Here is a 21,762-nt window from a genome sequence, read left to right on the forward strand (position 1 = left end):
AGACTATTTAGACCGTAGCTTGTTAGCCTTGAGTTAGACTATTTAGACAGTAGCTTGTTAGCCTTGAGTTAGACTATTTAGACCGTGGCTTGTTAGCCTTGAGTTACACTATTTAGACAGTAGCTTGTTAGCCTTGAGTTAGACTATTTAGACAAAAGCTTGTTAGCCTTGAGTTACACTATTTAGACCGTAGCTTGTTAGCCTTGAGTTAGACTATTTAGACAGTAGCTTGTTAGCCTTGAGTTAGACTATTTAGACAGTAGCTTGTTAGCCTTGAGTTAGACTATTTAGACCGTAGCTTGTTAGCTTTAAGTTAGACTATTTAGACAGTAGCTTGTTAGCCTTGAGTTAGACTATTTAGACCGTAGCTTGTTAGCCTTGAGTTAAACTATTTAGACAGTAGCTTGTTAGCATTGAGTTAAACTATTTAGACCGTAGCTTGTTAGCCTTGCGTTAGACTATTTAGACAAAAGCTTGTTAGCCTTGAGTTAGACTATTTAGACAGTAGCTTGTTGGCCTTGAGTTACACTATTTAGACAGTAGCTTGTTAGCCTTGAGTTAGACTATTTAGACAGTAGCTTGTTAGCCTTGAGTTAGACTATTTAGACAGTACGTAGCTTGTTGGCCTTGAGTTACACTATTTAGACAGTAGCTTGTTAGCCTTTAGTTAGACTATTAAGACAAAAGCTTGTTAGCCTTGAGTTAAACTATTTAGACAGTAGCTTGATTTTAGGAGTATCTAAAAGTTTATTTTAGAGTAAGTTTGATGATTTCTGGAGTAATAAAAAGTTTGTATAGAGTAAGTTTGATGACTTCAGAAATATTCAAAAGTTTGTATAGAGTAAGTTTGAGGATTTTTGTACATAATTTGAGGTATTTGGATTTGCCTAATGGTATGTCTAGCTGTTTGATATGAGATACATGCATCCTGTTAGGGTATAGTAACGTTGGGAGACATCCTGCTAGGGTATAGTAATGTTGGGAGACATCCTGCTAGGGTATAGTAACGTTGGGAGACATCCTGTTAGGGTATAGTAACGTTGGGAGACATCCTGTTAGGGTATAGTAACGTTGGGAGACATCCTGTTAGGGTATAGTAACGTTGGGAGACATCCTGCTAGGGTATAGTAACGTTGGGAGACGTCCTGTTAGGGTATAGTAACGTTGGGAGACGTCCTGTTAGGGTATAGTAACGTTGGGAGACGTCCTGTTAGGGTATAGTAACGTTGGGAGACGTCCTGTTAGGGTATAGTAACGTTGGGAGACATCCTGCTAGGGTATAGTAACGATGGGAGACATCCTGCTAGGGTATAGTAACGTTGGGAGACATCCTGTTAGGGTATAGTAACGTTGGGAGACATCCTGCTAGGGTATAGTAACGTTGGGAGACATCCTGCTAGGGTATAGTAACGTTGGGAGATATCCTGTTAGGGTATAGTAACGTTGGGAGACATCCTGCTAGGGTATAGTAACGTTGGGAGACATCCTGCTAGGGTATAGTAACGTTGGGAGACATCCTGCTAGGATATAGTAGCGTTAAGAGACATCCTGCTAGGGTATAGTTACGTTGGGAGACATCCTGCTAGGGTATAGTAACGTTGGAAGACATCCTGCTAGGGTAAAGTAACGTTGGTAGACATCCTGTTAGGATATAGTAGCGTTAAGAGACATCCTGCTAGGATATAGTAATGTTGGGAGACATCCTGCTAGGGTATAGTAACGTTGGGAGACGTCCTGTTAGGGTATAGTAACGTTGGGAGATATCCTGTTAGGGTATAGTAACGTTGGGAGACGTCCTGTTAGGGTATAGTAACGTTGGGAGACATCCTGCTAGGGTATAGTAACGTTGGGAGACATCCTGTTAGGATATAGTAGCGTTAAGAGACATCCTGCTAGGGTATAGTTACATTGGGAGACATCCTGCTAGGGTATAGTAACGTTGGAAGACATCCTGCTAGGGTAAAGTAACGTTGGGAGACATCCTGTTAGGATATAGTAGCGTTAAGAGACATCCTGCTAGAATATAGTAACGTTGGGAGACATCCTGCTAGGGTATAGTAACGTTGGGAGACATCCTGCTAGGGTATAGTAACGTTGGGAGACATCCTGCTAGGGTATAGTAACGTTGGGAGACATCCTGTTAGGGTATAGTAACGTTGGGAGACGTCCTGTTAGGGTATAGTAACGTTGGCAGAATCACAGTTGAGTTTTGAAATGTTATATAATAAGATGTCTTTAATATTAATTTTCAAATACTTATTAACTTTGGTAGGGTACAGTGGAGTGCTTTGATCCACGTGTCAGAACTCGAGTGGGCGTGCTGGACGTAGCCCTCAGTAAACATGTTGATGATTTGGAGTAAGTATAGAGCTTTATCTTGTATATAAGATCTGTGTCTTCATGTATGATCTAGTTTTATTAACTATCTAAAACAAATCATGAAATTATATAATTCACTTGTATCAAATTGTGTTGGAAAAGAACAAATTGTTTGCAATATTTTGTTGGAAATGATTTATACAATGTGCCCTTGTTCTACAAGCTGTCATCATTTTTATCAACAGGTCAAGTTTGGACCAAAAATTACTTTTAGAAAAAAGGATCAACAGATTACTGATTATAAATGGTAAAAGTGTAGTTTTGTTGAAGAAAGAGTCATATTTAAAGAGATAGAAATTTCCACAGAATTTTAAAATCAGGTCTGATAAGCATTTATGATGTTTTTAACGTTTTGTTTGAAGAACCTTAGAAATCCCAGCTGTGACAGCACTGAAATTCCGTGATGGCTTGAACATGGCTGTAGGAACAAGTACCGGTCATGTAAGTGTTTGAATATGGCTGTAGGAACAAGTACCGGTCATGTAAGTGTTTGCATGAATATGGCTGTAGGAACAAGTACTGGTCATGTACATGTAAGTGATTGAATATGGCTGTAGGAACAAGTACTGGTCATGTAAGTGTTTGAATATGGCTGTAGAAACAAGTACTGGTCATGTAAGTGTTTGTAATGGCCATTAATATGCATTGCAAAATTAATGGGTACATATACCAGTAGTGCAAGTCTATAAAGACAGAAGTCTGTCATTTTTAATGACCTCATGCAAATTAGCTTCTTCTTATATCTGTCCGCAACACTACTTCTGAACTGTTGAAACTATGATGATTAAAATTGAACAATACTTGCACCACATGCATACAGCTGATATGCAGTGCACTGCCGTTAAGTCTCTGTAATCTCAAGGCCAAGAGATAATAATTTCTTGCCAGGGCCATAGTTTCTAAATTGTTGAGGATATTTTGATGCATCACCTAAAACTGATGTCAGTGCACTGCAGTTTTGTCATTGACTTTGACCTCAAGGTCAAACAAATGCAAATTTTTCAGCAATATCTTGTTCGGGCCAAAATGTCTATCCTTTTGAAGATATGTTGATGAAACGTATAGCACAGCTGCATCCTCTAAAGGTTGTTTGCATTGCAAAGCTATAGATCACTGTGACCTAAATGTCAAAGGTCAAATAAGTGTTTATTTTTCCAATAATTCTTGTGTGGGCAATAACTTTTTATCCATTAAAGACATCCTTATTAAAATATATGTATATCTTAATTACTGAAGAAGTTGGTGCATTGCACTCTCATTTGATCATTGTGACATGACCCTAAGGTCAAGGGTCAAGTGAGTATGATTTTTGGTCATGCTAAAACTTCTGAATTGTTGAAGATATCTTGACAAAATTTGCAGTATACTTGCATTACCTTAAACTGATGTGCAATGCTCTACCATATCTCAATGTCAAAGGTCAAAGTGTAGATTTTTCTAATAATTTCTTATCCGGCATTAACATTTAAACTGTTAAATGTATTCTAATGAAAGTTACTGTATACGTTTTTCACCCTAAAGGTCAAACGTCAATAGAGTGTTAAAGTAAAGGTCAAATGTCAATAGAGTGTAAAAATAAAGGTCAAATGTAAAAAAAAATCAATACATAGTAAAGGAGAAGGAGTGACATATGTTTACATTGGTTTTAGGTATTACTGTATAACATGAGATCTGACAAACCACTGCTAGTTAAGGACCACCAGTATTATGTTTACATTGTTTTTAGGTATTACTGTATGACATGAGATCTGACAAACCACTGCTAGTTAAGGACCACCAGTATTATGTTTACATTGTTTTTAGGTATTACTGTATGACATGAGATCTGACAAACCACTGCTAGTTAAGGACCACCAGTATTATGTTTACATTGGTTTTAGGTATTATTGTATGACATGAGATCTGACAAACCACTGCTAGTTAAGGACCACCAGTATTATGTTTATATTGGTTTTAGGTATTACTGTATAACATGAGATCTGACAAACCACTGCTAGTTAAGGACCACCAGTATTATGTTTATATTGGTTTTAGGTATTACTGTATGACATGAGATCTGACAAACCACTGCTAGTTAAGGACCACCAGTATTATGTTTATATTGGCTTTAGGTATTACTGTATGACATGAGATCTGACAAACCACTGCTAGTTAAGGACCACCAGTATTATGTTTACATTGGTTTTAGGTATTACTGTATGACATGAGATCTGACAAACCACTGCTAGTTAAGGACCACCAGTATTATGTTTACATTGGTTTTAGGTATTACTGTATGACATGGGATCTGACAAACCACTGCTAGTTAAGGACCACCAGTATTATGTTTATATTGGTTTTAGATATTACTGTATGACATGGGATCTGACAAACCACTGCTAGTTAAGGACCACCAGTATTATGTTTACATTGGTTTTAGCTATTACTGTATGACATGAGATCTGACAAACCACTGCTAGTTAAGGACCACCAGTATTATGTTTACATTGGTTTTAGGTATTATTGTATGACATGAGATCTGACAAACCACTGCTAGTTAAGGACCACCAGTATTATGTTTATATTGGTTTTAGGTACTACTGTATGACATGGGATCTGACAAACCACTGCTAGTTAAGGACCACCAGTATTATGTTTATATTGGTTTTAGGTATTACTGTATGACATGGGATCTGACAAACCACTGCTAGTTAAGGACCACCAGTATTATGTTTATATTGGTTTTAGGTATTACTGTATGACATGAGATCTGACAAACCACTGCTAGTTAAGGACCACCAGTATTATGTTTACATTGGTTTTAGGTATTACTGTATGACATGGGATCTGACAAACCACTGCTAGTTAAGGACCACCAGTATTATGTTTATATTGGTTTTAGATATTACTGTATGACATGGGATCTGACAAACCACTGCTAGTTAAGGACCACCAGTATTATGTTTACATTGGTTTTAGGTATTATTGTATGACATGAGATCTGACAAACCACTGCTAGTTAAGGACCACCAGTATTATGTTTATATTGGTTTTAGGTATTACTGTATGACATGAGATCTGACAAACCACTGCTAGTTAAGGACCACCAGTATGAGCTGCCAATCAAGTCCATCGAGTTCCAGGAATCCATGGATATTGTGCTGTCTATGGATACCAAGATTTTGAAGCTGTGGAATCGAGAAACTGTAAGTTTCTGGAGTGAAAAAATGTCATTTACTGTCAGTCGAATAAAATGTTGGAGATGTTTAGAGTAATATAATATTTTTATGCATGTCTGTTCTGTGGACAACCAGAATGTATGCGTTTGGCCCATGAGGCTTGGCGAGTGTTAGCCAGCTAAAGCCAGCTAAACTCTTTAACGAAAGTTGAGCTATCCATGTCAACTGAACAGACCATGTTTTTCTTACTTACCTATAAACAAGTCAAAGGGAAAAAAATGTCAATAAGATAAACATCAATGTTGCTATGAGGGATACTCCATTCCCATTCACAATAATTGCATGACATCATGGAAATAGATTGTATATATGAATTGCCTCTCACTTATGTTTAAAGATTCGCTACATTTATTTCTGATTCAGCCTAACAAATCATTCAAAGACTAAAAATTCAGAGTTGAATATTGAAACAGTTTAGACAGAATTGTAAATATCTAATTGCAAGAATGTAGATTTCAACCAAAGACTTATAACATTCCAACTAAAGACTTATAACATTCCAACTAGAGACTCATAACATTCCAACTAAAGACTTATAACATTCCAACTGAAGACTTATAACATTCCAACTAGAGAGCTAAAAAGGGCAGGTCTTAGGTAGTTTCCATAGTAAGCCATAGTCTCGCATACATTCAGTTAAAGTTCTGCATCAAAAAGATCAGTAGTTGGAAAGCCCTGATGATTAACTGAACTTAACTGAAGTGTTTTCTTGACTCCATTAATGATTTCCTGAGTAAGTCTTAAGGTAAGGCATTGTCACACATATGTTTGAACTTCTAAGCAGAGAGGAATGAAATATGTCAACTTTAAAACTTACAATACTTTTTATTTGAGAGGAAGAGAAATACATACATGTATTAGAAATACTGAAAGGAATTGTCAAAGTAATGTACATTGTAATACATTTCTTCAATGTGTTTGTAGGGGAAGGCTTTCACATCTATTGAGCCTGGTACCAACTTGAATGATCTATGTTTGTAGGGGAAAGCTTTCACATCTATTGAGCCTGGTACCAACTTGAATGATCTATGTTTGTTACCCGAGTCTGGCATGATCTTCATGGCTAATGAGGCACCAAAGATCCTAAGCTACTATATCCCAGTAAGTCAATCAAACTTTATTCTCAAGTACAAATAGCACAGAGTCAGTTGTTCATGAGAGAAATTCAAAACATATCTTTACAATTTGTTTCAAAATTTAGAATGATTTTATAGGCAAACAAAGCTGATGTCCTTTCAAATAAGTTATGTTCTTTACGAATATGATATCTTTGATTCTGATATTTGACAGGAAATTACTTCATTTTTACTGTCCGTCCATCAACATTTGCTTCAAATCGCTACTTGTCAAAAAGTTTTAATTGAATTTTTACCAAATTTGGTCAGAAACATCCTTGGCGGAAGGGTATAAGATTTTGCATAAATGGTAACTCTGACCCCCCAGGGGCCGGAGGGGCGGGGCTCAATAGGGAAAATTGAGGGAATTCCTTTAAATCGCTACTAGTCATAACGTTATGAATGAATTTAAACCCAATTTGGTCAAAAACATCCTTGGGGGAAGGAGAACAGATTTTGTATTAATGATGACTTTGACCCCATGGAATCAAAGGGATGGGGCCCCATAGGGGAAATAATGGTAATTCCTTTAAATCGCTACTAGACATTAAGTTATGAATGGATTTGAACCCAATTTGATCAGAAACATCCTTGGAGAAAGTGAAACAGATTTTGCATTAATGATGACTTTGACCCCCATGGGACCAAAGGGATGGGGCCCCATAGGGGAAATAATGGTAATCCTTTTAAATCGCTACTAGTCATAAAGTTATGAATGCATGTTGTAAACTTTGATCGTCTGGACTTCATTATTTCTTTAAAGCAGTTGGGATCCCCACACTATAACCATATATAGCATTGTTTGAGGTTGACAAACAAAATGAATTGAACATTGATTGGCCTCTAGTTTTTTTTTTTTTTTACATATTTTACATCACACTATAACTACTAAATTACCTTGATATCACTGTAACCAATGTAAGTAACATTGACATCACCTCTGTAGGTAACTGTGACTTTTGACCTTCATGTTAGTCATGTGGTCACCTTGACCAGTCACTGTTTCTATAAATACATCATAATTAGATATGTTGATACTGGTAACATACCTGTATACTAATACACTGTACACTTATCTTTAATTTACCAGTCTCTAGGGACTGCACCAAAATGGTGTTCATTTCTGGACAATATGACTGAAGAGTTGGAAGAGAACACCGCTGACATGGGTAAGGTGTATAAAAGAGAGATATCTATAAACTCTGATGATGATGATGATGATGATGATGACATGGGTAAGGTGTATAAAAGAGAGATATCAATAAACTCTGATGATGATGATGATGATGATGATGATGACATGGGTAAGGTGTATAAAAGAGAGATATCAATAAACTCTGATGATGATGATGATGATGATGATGACATGGGTAAGGTGTATAAAAGAGAGATATCAATAAACTCTGATGATGATGATGATGATGATGATGACATGGGTAAGGTGTATAAAAGAGAGATATCAATAAACTCTGATGATGATGATGATGATGATGATGACATGGGTAAGATGATGATGATGACATGGGTAAGGTGTATAAAATAGAGATATCAATAAACTCTGATGATGATGATGATGATGATGATGACATGGGTAAGGTGTATAAAATAGAGATATCAATAAACTCTGATGATGATGATGATGATGATGATGACATGGGTAAGGTGTATAAAAGAGAGATATCAATAAACTCTGATGATGATGATGATGATGATGATGACATGGGTAAGGTGTATAAAATAGAGATATCAATAAACTCTGATGATGATGATGATGATGATGATGACATGGGTAAGGTGTATAAAATAGAGATATCAATAAACTCTGATGATGATGATGATGATGATGACATGGGTAAGGTGTATAAAAGAGAGATATCAATAAACTCTGATGATGATGATGATGATGATGATGATGACATGGGTAAGGTGTATAAAAGAGAGATATCAATAAACTCTGATGATGATGATGATGATGATGATGATGACATGGGTAAGGTGTATAAAAGAGAGATATCAATAAACTCTGATGATGATGATGATGATGATGACATGGGTAAGGTGTATAAAAGAGAGATATCAATAAACTCTGATGATGATGATGATGATGATGATGATGACATGGGTAAGGTGTATAAAATAGAGATATCAATAAACTCTGATGATGATGATGATGACAAGAATAAGGTGTATAAAAGAGAGATATCAATAAACTCTGATGATGATGATGATGATGATGATGACATGGGTAAGGTGTATAAAAGAGAGATATCAATAAACTCTTTTCGTTTCAGTGTCTCCTGCCTTGTATCAGTTCAGGAACTTTCTCAGAAAGTGGAGACTCTATTGCCAATACCTTTCTATTTCATTGAGCCTAATATATATAAAACCATAAACTGTTACAATATTTTAATAGCTCAGTTATTGATTTCCACACATAATCTGTATTTCTTTGATGTTTCATAGATTTAATGTTCTTAAATTGGTGTTTGGGTCCTTTGTTCAACTTTTTCCATGGACGTATTTTTGTCATCTTTTGTATTGGCCTGAGGCAATACTTCTAGGTATATGTAGTATACCATTGAAATAGGTCCCAAACAGAGTTATCTGTGTTCATTTTAGTCCATTGCCTCTTGTAGATGATGTTTAGAACTGTACATAATTACCATTAATTAGTCTTGTTCAATGGTGCATTAAGATTTGACGCAAAAGTAATATTGCTCAAAAGCTGTATACATGCATAAAGTTTTATGAGGTGACTGTGATTAAGAAAAAAATGTTTTGTTTATTAAGATATCCTAAAGAGCCTTATATGAGCTTGTATGGTAATTAGACTGATGGGAATCACAGTGGATGTTTTATACTCTATGGTGTGGTGTCACACTTGTAGGGTAATAACACTGAGGGGAATCACAGTGGATGTTTTATACTCTATGGTGTAGTGTCACACTTGTATGGTAATTAGAATGAGGGGAATCACAGTGGATGTTTTATACTCTATGGTGTAGTGTCACATTTGTAGGGTAAGGCAGTATAAGAAGCTTGAACAAATCTCATTAAATTTACACAGTTTCTTTAAATACATTTAATTTGATGTCTTGATTCAAATTCACAGTGTATGATGATTACAAGTTTATCACAAGGAAGGAGCTGGAAGACTTGGGTCTGGTTCACCTCATAGGTTCCACCATGCTGAGGGCTTACATGCATGGCTTCTTCATCGACATCAGGCTTTACCACAGGGTGAGGACATTTGATGTGATCCATCATTCCAGGAAAATATATTCTTGTTTTCAATAGAATTACCGGTACACCAACTGTAATAATTATCAGTGTACAGTTTCATCCACAATACATGGAAATTATGTTTAAGATAGGTAGAATTTGACATTTTAATGAGGAATTTTCAATATTATCCTTCTCAAATAGGCAAAATCCATGGCAGAACCATTTGCATATGAGGAATATCGAAAGAAAAAGATTCGTGAAAAATTGGAAGAAGATCGGGCAAACAGAGTACGCTCCAAGGTTTGTGCTTTATTTAAATTTATTTTGATATTTTGAATATAAAATTGGGATGTATGTTGATTACATCATCATAGGTATCTTAATCAAAGCTGTTCTGGTAAAATACAAATTTAGCATATGTAGAGGGAAGTTCTTTTATTTATATAAAAACTGAAAAACTGGTAGCAATGGATGTATTTGTGATTAATTCTAATAAAATCAAGTGGATTTTTAGTTCGGCAAGTAAGTTCATGTGGTGGCAAGCATCCATTCAAAGTCACAGGGGTCAAATAGGCTAAAAGCTTTACTGGTTACATATAAGCAACTTCTGATATTGAGCCTGTAACATGCTGGGGTAAAGGGCTACAATGTACCAAATTTGTCTAAGTGAGCAATATGTATCTACATCTTACGTCAGATAATCGAAAATCTATAAAAAGCTTAGGCCCAGGATCATGATATTTGGCCTTTATAGCATGCTGGGGTGAAGGGATACCAAGTTTGTTTTTACAAGTGAATGACCTTGACCAACTTTCAAGGTCACTAGGGTCAAATATGCTGATATTTAAACAATTACTGAATTCTTAATAACCAAGGGACCCAGTGATCTGATATTGGGCCAGTTAAATAAGAAAATCTATTTTAATCGATAAACCTAGCCTACTCTTATATTTGAAGAAAATGATAATCACCTTAGCATCCAACTAAGTTTCCTATAGAGATCAACTTCAAAGTTGCGTTAGAAGCAGGTGATCGATACAGGCCCATTGGCCTTTTTTTTGAGTTTTACAAACTTTTTGCTAATTTTAATTTTGCAACATTTTTTAAAAGAAGAAAAAAAAAATGTACTTTTACTTTTTATTTACAATCAATATAATTTATGTATCTCAGTAGAACTGAATTTATTTTTGTTACATAGAAACTTCCAAAGGTCAATAGAGATCTTGCAGAAAAACTAATAACAGCTAAAGAAGAGATGGCAACCACTTCAGCCAAGAAAAGACGGGCAAAAGTAAGTCAAAATTTATTTGTTTACATTCACTTGACATGTGTATATCATTCTAACCCTGTAACAAAGTTAGGGGGTATACTGGAATTGTGTCTTCACTCCTTATTGGTACTATGAGATCCCGTGAATTGCATGCACATTGTCAGCAGTCATAGCGTGCTTTGTTAGCAGATTGATCAGAGGGACTTTGTGACCTCTGATTTCATTTAATTAATTTCGGCAGTTTTTTAATATTAATATTCCTAAGAGGCTCTCTAGGGTGTTGTTAAACATTAATATACTGCTGTAATCAGTTAATTTTGATCGAATTATTGGCCGTCTTGGGTATAAAAGTCTTCAGTGTTACGATGGGCTCCCTCGCACTGCTAGGTTTGGCGAACGTATGGCCGCCATTTTGTAGTAGTCAATTAGTTACAATTCTATCAATAGCTTTGCATCCATACATTCCATGGGATAACTTCAGCTGTCACGTGATCATCAGCCAAAATGGCGGATATGTCTAATGTAACTAAACCAGTGACTGTTCGCAGTTTCATATTTATTTGTATATCGCTAGAATACGCAAGAAATATGACCAGGAATTGAGGGCAAGTTGTAACAAACCACATTGCCGTTTTTCATGAGGATTTTATTAAATAAGATTATTATTTGTTTATTTGAAAAGACTCTAATGATTATGATCCCTGACTGATGCACTGGCATCTTGTTTGTCAAAACTGTAGGCCTACATATATGTCTCGTCGGTCAGCGTGACCGCAGTTTTCTATCGGAGGTAAAATATTTCAATTTTGGTGTTACTAGGTTTCATATAAATAGATGTTTGCTAGGCCTAATAAACATCTTATAATATAAATTTTAAAAACATCTTGTACATCTTGGATTTTATCTCTGCATGTTGTTAAAAAACCGATTTGTTCTTCAGTTGATTTTTTCAAAGTTTACAAGCAGCTTTACTGATTCAGAAGTATATCAATAATCTTCCACAAACATTAAAGAAAATGGTCAGGGAAAGAACTATACTCATCTTTTGGAAAGTTTTCAGCAGATAAATGTTATACATGTTTTCTTAAATATATATATATATAATAGGAATAACCAGATTAAGACATTTCATTTGATACAAATGTAGCTGTCTGACTATAAAATTCAATTTTAAATTCCTTATTTTATTATCTCAGATGCTGACGTTTCTCAGGGCCTTTGGCCCTTTGATTGTTGTGTATACCTGGGCCAAAATGTTTACCTTTTTGTAAACACTTCTTAAATAAGTGTTGGTATTCCTTGTCCAAAGAAGTTGGCGGGGGATATACAAATGGGTTCTTTCATCCCTCCGGATTCGCTTTCCTCATGATATCTTTTGAAGGAATCATCGGATTTTAATGAAACTTGGTTGGTTGACTTATTACCTAAACAGATCACTCAAGTTCAATTATCGGCATATTCCGCGCATATTTGATGAGGCTGCTGTGATCTCATTGGCTGATTGTTTTTCGCACGATATCTTTTGAAGAAATGATCTGATTTTGATAAAACTTGCTTTGTTGATTTATTACCTAAACCCCTCGTTCAAGTTTGATTATCGGCATATTCTGCGCATATTTAATGAGGTTGCTGTGATCTCATTGGCTGATTTCTTTTCCCACGATATCTTTTGAAATCGCACGATATCTTTTGAAGGAATGATCGGATTTTGATGAAACTTGCTTGGTAGACTTAATACCTAAACCCTTTGCTCAAGTTTGATTATTGGCATATTCCGCGCATATTTGATGAGGCTGCGGTTATCTGATTGCTTTTTGTACGATATCTTTTGAAGGAATAATTGCATTTTGATGAAACTTGCTTGGTAGACTTATTGCTTTAACCCCTTGCTCAAGTTCGATTATAAGCATTAGCCATACATATTAAATGAGGCTGCTGTGATCTGACTGCCTGATAGCTTTCCGCACAATATCTCTTGAAGGAATGATTGGATTTTGATAAAACTTGCTTGGTAGACTTGTTACTTAATATGTTGATTAATTTCACAGGAACGTGATGACTAAGGCCTGTATCTGTTGGGGGAATAAATTCAATTTGACCAAATAGATGCACTCAGCAATCAAAAAATAACATCCAAAATCATTTTAGAGTTTCACCTCATTTTTGTATAATTAACCTTTTTCTTCACATTGAGGAGTTGCCTCCCCTTTTGTTGCACCATTGTTAATCTTAATTCATGTGTGTATATGTTTATGTTTGTTTGTCACCTATTATATAAGGAGAGGACTAATATAGGCAATGCCTGATGTCTAATCCTATTGACAAAATTACATCTTATGTCAATAAAATATGTTGAAATTGAAGGAATGATTGGATTTTGATGAAACTTGCTTGGTAGACTTGTTACTTAATATGTTGATTAATTTCACAGGAACGTGATGACTGTGCACAAATACATGTAGTGATTCTAAATGCTATGTCATGAATGTGTTTCATGTTTTTATGCATGTTACCCACTTTAATTTCATGTAATACAATATTTGCATGGTTGGGGTATCTTGACGACTATAGCCTTGTTATTAATCAAAATTGTATACACTTTTAGAAACCATCAGTTTTCCTCAATAATTTGTCATTAATATTTCATAAGGAGTATCAAACTATCATTTCATCAAAGATTTTGTGACATGACAAAAAATAAGCATGCTTGACAAAACTGTCCCTTTGAGGTTGTATGTTATCAGACAAGTGTAAGGTAAAGAAGATTTACATGTATACGTAGTTTTTCACGGAAAATTTGAAATAATCTGTAAGTTTCTCTTACTATAGTTAATCTATTTTCAGACATACCGTATTTGACCTAATAAGGGCGCCCCTACCTTTTTTCAAGGAAATAAATCTTTGACTGAGGGTCAAAATGGTGTTCAAAAGTAATAATTTATGAGAAATATTTTGCTACTTTATGTGTTCAATTTTCTTCAGCAAATTAAGTAACTGGAACACATGTTTTCGCCACATTTTGTGTATTCCTACAGGCTACAGATGACATGTCAGTGCAAAGAGCACCCAAAACTTAACACACATACAAATAATAACTTACCATCTTTATTTGAAGATAAACTAAAGACTTCATTCTTGTTGATAAATAACTTTTGTTCAGAACAGAAAGCTAGTAAAAGACATTGTAAATCAATTATAGGTCAAAGAAAACGATGTCTGATATGATCTGGGAAATTACCTGTTTCTATAAATAGAACACAAAAGAGTTCCATTTAACATAAATGGTGGAACACACGTTCTCTGGTCTTAAGATCAGCTGGCATGGTTTACAAGTTTACAGGAATATTCAAGTGATGTTTAAGCTTAATATATGATAATGAATAGATATCTTCATCTGGAATAATTTTATGACTGAATATTTTACCGTTTCCACAACCTTGGGTATTCTGCTATAAGGTATAGTCTGTTTCATAAAACTTCAGAATAACTAATCTTAATACGGGCGCCCCCACTGTCAATTACTCGCGTCCTGCGCCCTTATTAGGTCAAATACGGTATATTAATTATATGTATGTAATTCTGATTAAAAGCATTTGTAGTCACAACAGTTTAAGAATTTTGAATGCTGCATAATGCCACATTATATCTCCTCATTATCAGAAGGCCGTTAAGGTCCATGGGCCTCTTGTTCTTTTTAGCTCTTTATTATCAGATGGCCATTAAGGTCCATGGGCCTCTTGTTCTTTTTATTTTCTATTATCAGATGGCCATTAAGGTCCATGGGCCTCTTGTTCTTTTTAGCTCTTTATTATCAGAAGGCCATTAAGGTCCATGGGCCTCTTGTTCTTTTTATTTTCTATTATCAGAAGGCCATTAAGGTCCATGGGCCTCTTGTTCTTTTTAGATCTTCATTATCAGAAGGCCATTAAGGTCCATGGGCCTCTTGTTCTTTTTATTTTCTATTATCAGAAGGCCATTAAGGTCAATGGGCCTCTTCTTCTTTTTAGCTCTTTATTATCAGAAGGCCATTAAGGTCCATGGGCCTCTTGTTCTTTTTAGCTCTTTATTATCAGATGGCCATTAAGGTCCATGGGCCTCTTGTTCTTTTTAGCTCTTTATTATCAGAAGGCCATTAAGGTCCATGGGCCTCTTGTTCTTTTTAGCTCTTTATTATCAGAAGGCCATTAAGGTCCATGGGCCTCTTGTTCGTTTTAGATCTTTATTATCAGAAGGCCATTAAGGTCCATGGGCCTCTTGTTCTTTTTATCTCTTCATTATCAGATGGCCATTAAGGTCCATGGGCCTCTTGTTCTTTTTAGATCTTCATTATCAGATGGCCATTAAGGTCCATGGGCCTCTTGTTCTTTTTTTCCAGGAAGCTGTCAGTCTTTTGGAGGATAACCGTTTCAGCGAGATGTTTACAAAGTCGGACTTCCAGATTGATACCTCTACAGAGGAGTATCGACTCCTGAACCCTGTCATCTCTAAGCTGGACAAGGCAGTGAAGCGTAAACAGCAGAGTCAGCTTGCTAATCAGTATGAGGAGGTGGAGGTGAGTACTCTATATTATACACAGGTGGTGTTTTTTTTATTCTGAAAGCCATTATAGTGCAGTCTAAGCTCGATTTGGAAACGCTGAAACACATTAGTCTGTCTTTGCAATTTTGAATAAAGAGTGGTTTTCCCAAGGTAGAAGGATGTCTGATGTCTAACAAGGACAAGGAAAAAATGGTCATTATGATTGAAAAGGATTACTGATAAGAAAGAACAGTTTTACTGTGTTAGGTCTGGGCAGCATGGTATCATTAAAAGTATAGGTACATATTTTATTATTCTAGGGAAACTCTCATTTTAAGATTTAGTCCTGATGAAACCTTTAAAACTGATTAAGAAGGGTTTAATATAATATTGTGGGGATTGATAAATATCTAGCTCAAGACTCATCAGTACATTTGTTTCAAATAAACGTTTCTATGGATACTATTTACAATTCACGATCAGAAAGATGCTTCATCTTAATCATTTGAATGTTTGGGTGTGTGTTGATGTTCCTTGTTGGTCAGCAGTCAAAAATGTTGACCTCTCAAATTTTTTTGTTGGGAAACAGGCAAAAATACTTAATTTCCATTCTGTTACATGTTTACATTTGATTAGTTTGCTTACGTTTTTTAACAAAGTTAAACAAAGAAATATTTATGTTAAGGGATATTGATAATAGAAATGTAACCTGAACATATTCTGTGTTTCATAGTGTATATAGTAGATATGTAGGTCTAATAAGCTTACTGAAACAAGAACTGTCAGTATCACTAGTTCTAAGTATCTGAGTCAGATCTTGTCAGAATGAAGGACATGAAATCTGTCATTACTTCTAACGTAAATTACAATCTTGTCAGAATGTAGGACATGAAATCTATCACTATTTCTAACGTGAATTACAATCTTGTCAGAATGAAGCACATGAAATCTATCACTACTTCTAACGTGAATAACAATCTTGTCAGAATGAAGCACATGAAATCTATCACTACTTCTAACGTAAATTACAATCTTGTCAGAATGAAGCACATGAAATCTATCACTACTTCTAACGTGAATAACAATCTTGTCAGAATGAAGCACATGAAATCTATCACTATTTCTAACTGTGTAGGAGGAGGAGATTGAGGGACGTGCAAGCGAGGATGATAGTAGCTCTGACGACGAACATGTGTGGACAGATGATCACAAGCGTGACTACCACCAGGCAAAACGTCTTCAGTATGAGCAGGATCGCCAGGACAGATTGGAGAATAAGGAACTGAGCCAGCCAAAGTTCTACCAGCTTAAAGAAGGACAAGACGCTAACAAAAAACAGGATAAGCAAAAGAGAAAGGAACTCCGGTAAGATCTGAACTCAAGTAAGGTCAGAGTTCATTACTCGTGTATTGTATCGAGCAAAATATCTGTAACTGGCTTAGCATAAAATTTGTAGCATCAGACTTTTCAAGCTCAAAGTAAGCTGTTATCCTCTATGGCCATTACCTATAGGTATACATGTACATAAGTTTTCATACTTAAGTTTATTTTATATGCCACCATCTTAATGTATGTGTTTGTCTGTCCTTCCTAATGTCCATCCTTTTTGTTTATTTATTCAACTGTGACCATGGTTAATCTTTTCCTTCCATTTTCATGATGTTGTATATACAGAGATCATGCACAAAGATTTTGACATTATAGATTCAGTATGTCGAACAAAGCAGAATTGGGTACAAATCTATATAAATCTGATCTGGAAAATGAGCTGTAATAAGATTTAACATTAAGAATCTATTGGTCTCTATAGAAATGTGGTGTTTGAAGCAGAATTATTTTTGTCTCCCCCTCAAATCAATGGAGATATGTTGTATTGGTTCTGGTTCTCCAGGTTTTGGTTCATCAATAATTTCTTAGTCCATTACTTCTGAACTGTTGAAGCTATCTTGTTTAGTTGTATCACCTAACACTGATGTGTAGTACATTGCCATGAGGTCACTGTGATCTTGACCATAAGGCCAAAGGTAAAATAAAGTGCAAACTTTCCAAATAATTTCTTTTCTACATGATAATCTTTAAACTGTAAACCTTCTTTTTCAGGTGAAATGACAGATAAGTGTTAGGGAGAAGGCAGACATGTTTTTTGTTCCCAAAATCTCTAGTTTTGATTGTTGATTTGTTAAAACCTTTTAAGCACTTAATAAATGCATGCTTAAAACTTTACACAGGCAAATTATTTTTGTTACTGTTTACCTGGTAATACACATTGTTCATCAGTGTAAAGAGTCTACATACATTTTGGTTATATTACAGGAAAAGCCTTGCAGAAAGGTTAGAAAGTTCACATGACAAGTCGATCATCAAGGAATCAGGAACCAGAGGCAATAAAGAAATGACCTTCAGATGGAAAAAGGTAAAACATATATTTAAAGAAAAGTAAAACATATATATAAAGAAAAGTAAAACATATTTTTAAAGAAAAGTAAAACATATATAAAGAAAAGTAAAACATATTTAAAGAAAAGTAAAACATATATTTAAAGAAAAGTAAAACATATATTTAAAGAAAAGTAAAAAATATATTTAAAGAAAAGTAAAACATATATTTGAAGAAAAGTAAAACATATACTTAAAGAAAGGGTAAAGCTAATGTAAGACAAGAATCGTTTATAAACAAGATATTGGTTATAAAAGCTAATATTACCATGAGTGTTGAACAAGTATGGTATTAGTGACCACTGTAGACCCTGATAACCATGTCGAAACATTTCTGTCAATCAAATTAATACTGCAATAATAGGTTTTGTTGTAAAGTCAGATTTGGCTCTTCTCAGAATAAGTAATAAACAATGATTTGAGAATTATTTACTGAAACTGGACATATGTATCAACGTAATTTTCAGACAAAGGTTGGTTACAATAGACAGGTGTTGGTTTAGATAGACAGGTGTTGGTTTATATAGACAGGTGTTAGTTTAGATAGACAGGTGTTGGTTTATATAGACAGTTGTTGGTTAAGGTAGACTGGTGTTGGTTTATATAGCCAGGTGTTGGTTAAGGTAGACTGGTGTTGGTTTATATAGACAAGTGTTGGTTAAGGTAGACATGTATTTGTTTATATAGCCAGGTGTTGGTTTATATAGACAGGTGTTGGTTTAGATAGACAGGTGTTGGTTTAGGTAGACAGGTGTTGGTTTAGGTAGACAGGTGTTGGTTTAGATAGACAGGTGTTGGTTAATATAGACATGTGTTGGTTAAGGTAGACTGGTGTTGGTTTATATAGACAGGTGTTGGTTTAGGTAGACAGGTGTTGGTTAAGGTAGACTGGTGTTGGTTTATATAGACAGGTGTTGGTTTAGGTAGACAGGTGTTGGTTTATATAGACAGGTGTTGGTTTAGGTAGACAGGTGTTGGTTTATATAGACAGGTGTTGGTTTAGGTAGACAGGTGTTGGTTTATATAGACAGGTATTGGTTTATATAGACAGGTGTTGGTTTATATAGACAGGTGTTGGTTTAGGTAGACAGGTGTTGGTTTATATAGACAGGTGTTGGTTTATATAGACAAGTGTTGGTTTATATAGACAGGTGTTGGTTTATATAGACAGGTGTTGGTTTAGATAGACGGGTGTTGGTTTATATAGACAGGTGATTGTTAAGATAGACAGGAGTTGGTTTATATAGACAGGTGTTGGTTAATATAGACAGGTGTTGGTTTATATAGACAGGTGTTGGTTAAGGTAGACAGGTGTTGGTTTATATAGACAGGTGTTGGTTTAGGTAGACAGGTATTGGTTTATATAGACAGGTGTTGGTTAAGATAGATGTTGGTTTACATAGACAGATGTTCGTTTAGATAGATAGATATTGAGTTAGCATTGTGTAAAGAGGGTCTGTAGTATTTGACCACACTGTTTTTTATTACAGGTGTTGGTTTAGATAGACAGGTGTTGGTTTAGATAGATGTTGGTTTATATAGACAGGTGTTGGTTTAGATAGACAGATATTGAGTTAGCATTGTGTAAAGAGGGTCTGTAGTATTTGACCACACTGTTTTTTTATTACAGAGTGAACGTGAGAGTAGACGACAGAAGGCAAACAAAGAGCATTACGAGGAAAGAAAGAAGTTACGGCGTACAGCAGGCGAAATAAGCAAAGGGTTCAAGGACAAACCAAAGTATTGGATGGGAAAGAAAGTGACATGATGACATTGATATTAATGGAAATACTCTTCAGTAGATATATTGCATTATATTTAGAGGCAGCATGTTTAAACACTGAGTTGTAATAAATCACAAATACATCGATTGGAAACCTAACTGACAGGCATGCACCTCGAAAGCTTGATGGTTGCGTCTTCACCCTGAAAGAAGTCATCATACATGTGTATATATAATATGAGAAGTATTTTCCGAAGTTGTGTCTTGTTGTATGGTGTAATAAATGACTGAAAATCATGTTATTTAAGCCAGCCTTTAGAGATGGTATACTGTATGTTATTATAAACATGTTCAAAATGTTGCCATCATCAATGGAGAATAGAAAACAATCTTAAGTCGCACATATTCAGGGCTAAAATCAGATGCAACTTATTCTACTTTGTTAGGGATCCAGCTCATAAAGTTGAGAGCAAACCCCAAGTAAAGAAAAGTGACTCCAATGATTTTCAATAAGCACAATATTTTCCTAGAGCATATGGATTTTAATTTTGCTCAGTAAGGAATTGTGTAAAGGTTCCTATTAGAAGACTTATGCCTTTAAAATGGCCTTACTGTGGCAGGACAGTTACCCATTCCAGCCCTTGGTATTATTTTCTCACCTGCCTGAAGTCTGTCAATATTTCCCTTTAAACAACTTCTCAATAACCATGAGACACGGAGATTGGTTTGTTCAAATGACTGACCTTGACCTACAATGTACAAACAACTTATCCTGGATACCCAAAGGGACCAGGGAGTTGATCTTTAGTCTGTAGCATACTGGGATGAAGGGCTACCTAGTCTGTTCAAATGAATGATCTTCACCTGCATTCAAGGTCACATGGGTCAAAAAGGCAAACATTTTTAAACACCTTCTTCTCGAAAACCAAGAAATCTATGCTGTTGATATTGGGTTTGCCGCATGCTAGGGTGAAGGGCTTCCAATTTTGTTCAAATGAATGACGTTGACTAGCATTCAAGGTCATGGGGTCTAATAGGCTAAACTCTTTAAAAGACTTCTTCCCAATTATGAAGAATCCTTGGAACATGCTATTTGACCTGCAGCATGCTTGAATGAAAGACCTTGACCTACATTTAAGATCTACATTTAAGTTCACAGGAGTCAAATAAGCTCAAATCTTTAAACAATAATTTCTCAATAACCAAGAGACTCCGAGACGTGATATTGGGCCAATAGTACGCTGGAATGAAAGACTAGAAAAATTTAATTGACATAAATAAATTTTAGCCTCCTCAGATAACAAAGTGGTAATCACTATAGTAGCGGCAAAAAATATACAAGATCAACTTCAAAGTTGCTTTTGAACCAGGTGAGCGATACAGGCCCATTGTTTCTACAGGATATTTATTTTAGTGAAAGTACCAAATATTGGATTCTATGTTATCAGTGCAAAATGTTTAGTTCTGTGACAATAACAGAGAGTGGTATTAGGTTTTTATAAAAAGTTTAAATTTACATTGTCTCTCATGCAGTTTACTTTTTTATACCAAGGTATGGCTGGAGTTTGAGGAATTGGATAGTTTCCAAGGCTTCAACTTGTCATCATATTTAGTTGTTATCCAGTATCTGTATTTGAATGAAGCACCAATAAAATCATAACAAAAAGTGTTTTTTATTGTTGTTCTACGATTTTATTAGCCCAACACATGGTGGGCTATTCCAATCGCCTGTTGTCTGTGCATCTGATGGTAAACAATTCTTCTTCCGCCCGAAGGTAGATTTGAATTTTCTGTCATAGTTGTACTGTGATGAATGTTTATAATATTTTCATAGATTTTCCAAAGAAAGTGAGGTGGATGACAGCCGTGTAAACAGAG

The 21,762-nt window shown here is 35.3% G+C and overlaps 1 protein-coding gene across 1 annotated transcript in view; it reads left to right on the top strand.

Annotated features, from left to right (window-relative positions):
* LOC117324926 (nucleolar protein 10-like) overlaps window positions 1-21,555 on the top strand; it is a 39,157-nt gene extending 17,602 nt beyond the window's left edge. The window contains exons 8-19 of the mRNA XM_033880768.1: window positions 2,273-2,358; window positions 2,742-2,820; window positions 5,415-5,564; window positions 6,579-6,698; window positions 7,803-7,881; window positions 9,825-9,952; window positions 10,139-10,237; window positions 11,136-11,228; window positions 15,583-15,759; window positions 16,861-17,090; window positions 18,039-18,138; window positions 19,792-21,555. Coding sequence (XP_033736659.1) covers window positions 2,273-2,358; window positions 2,742-2,820; window positions 5,415-5,564; window positions 6,579-6,698; window positions 7,803-7,881; window positions 9,825-9,952; window positions 10,139-10,237; window positions 11,136-11,228; window positions 15,583-15,759; window positions 16,861-17,090; window positions 18,039-18,138; window positions 19,792-19,929 — 1,479 coding nt within the window. The 3' untranslated portion in view covers window positions 19,930-21,555. The remainder of the gene's footprint in view (window positions 1-2,272; window positions 2,359-2,741; window positions 2,821-5,414; window positions 5,565-6,578; window positions 6,699-7,802; window positions 7,882-9,824; window positions 9,953-10,138; window positions 10,238-11,135; window positions 11,229-15,582; window positions 15,760-16,860; window positions 17,091-18,038; window positions 18,139-19,791) is intronic.
* Window positions 21,556-21,762: the final 207 nt, after the last annotated feature.

Source organism: Pecten maximus, chromosome 4, assembly GCF_902652985.1.
Source record: "Pecten maximus chromosome 4, xPecMax1.1, whole genome shotgun sequence".
Classification (NCBI taxonomy): domain Eukaryota; kingdom Metazoa; phylum Mollusca; class Bivalvia; order Pectinida; family Pectinidae; genus Pecten; species Pecten maximus.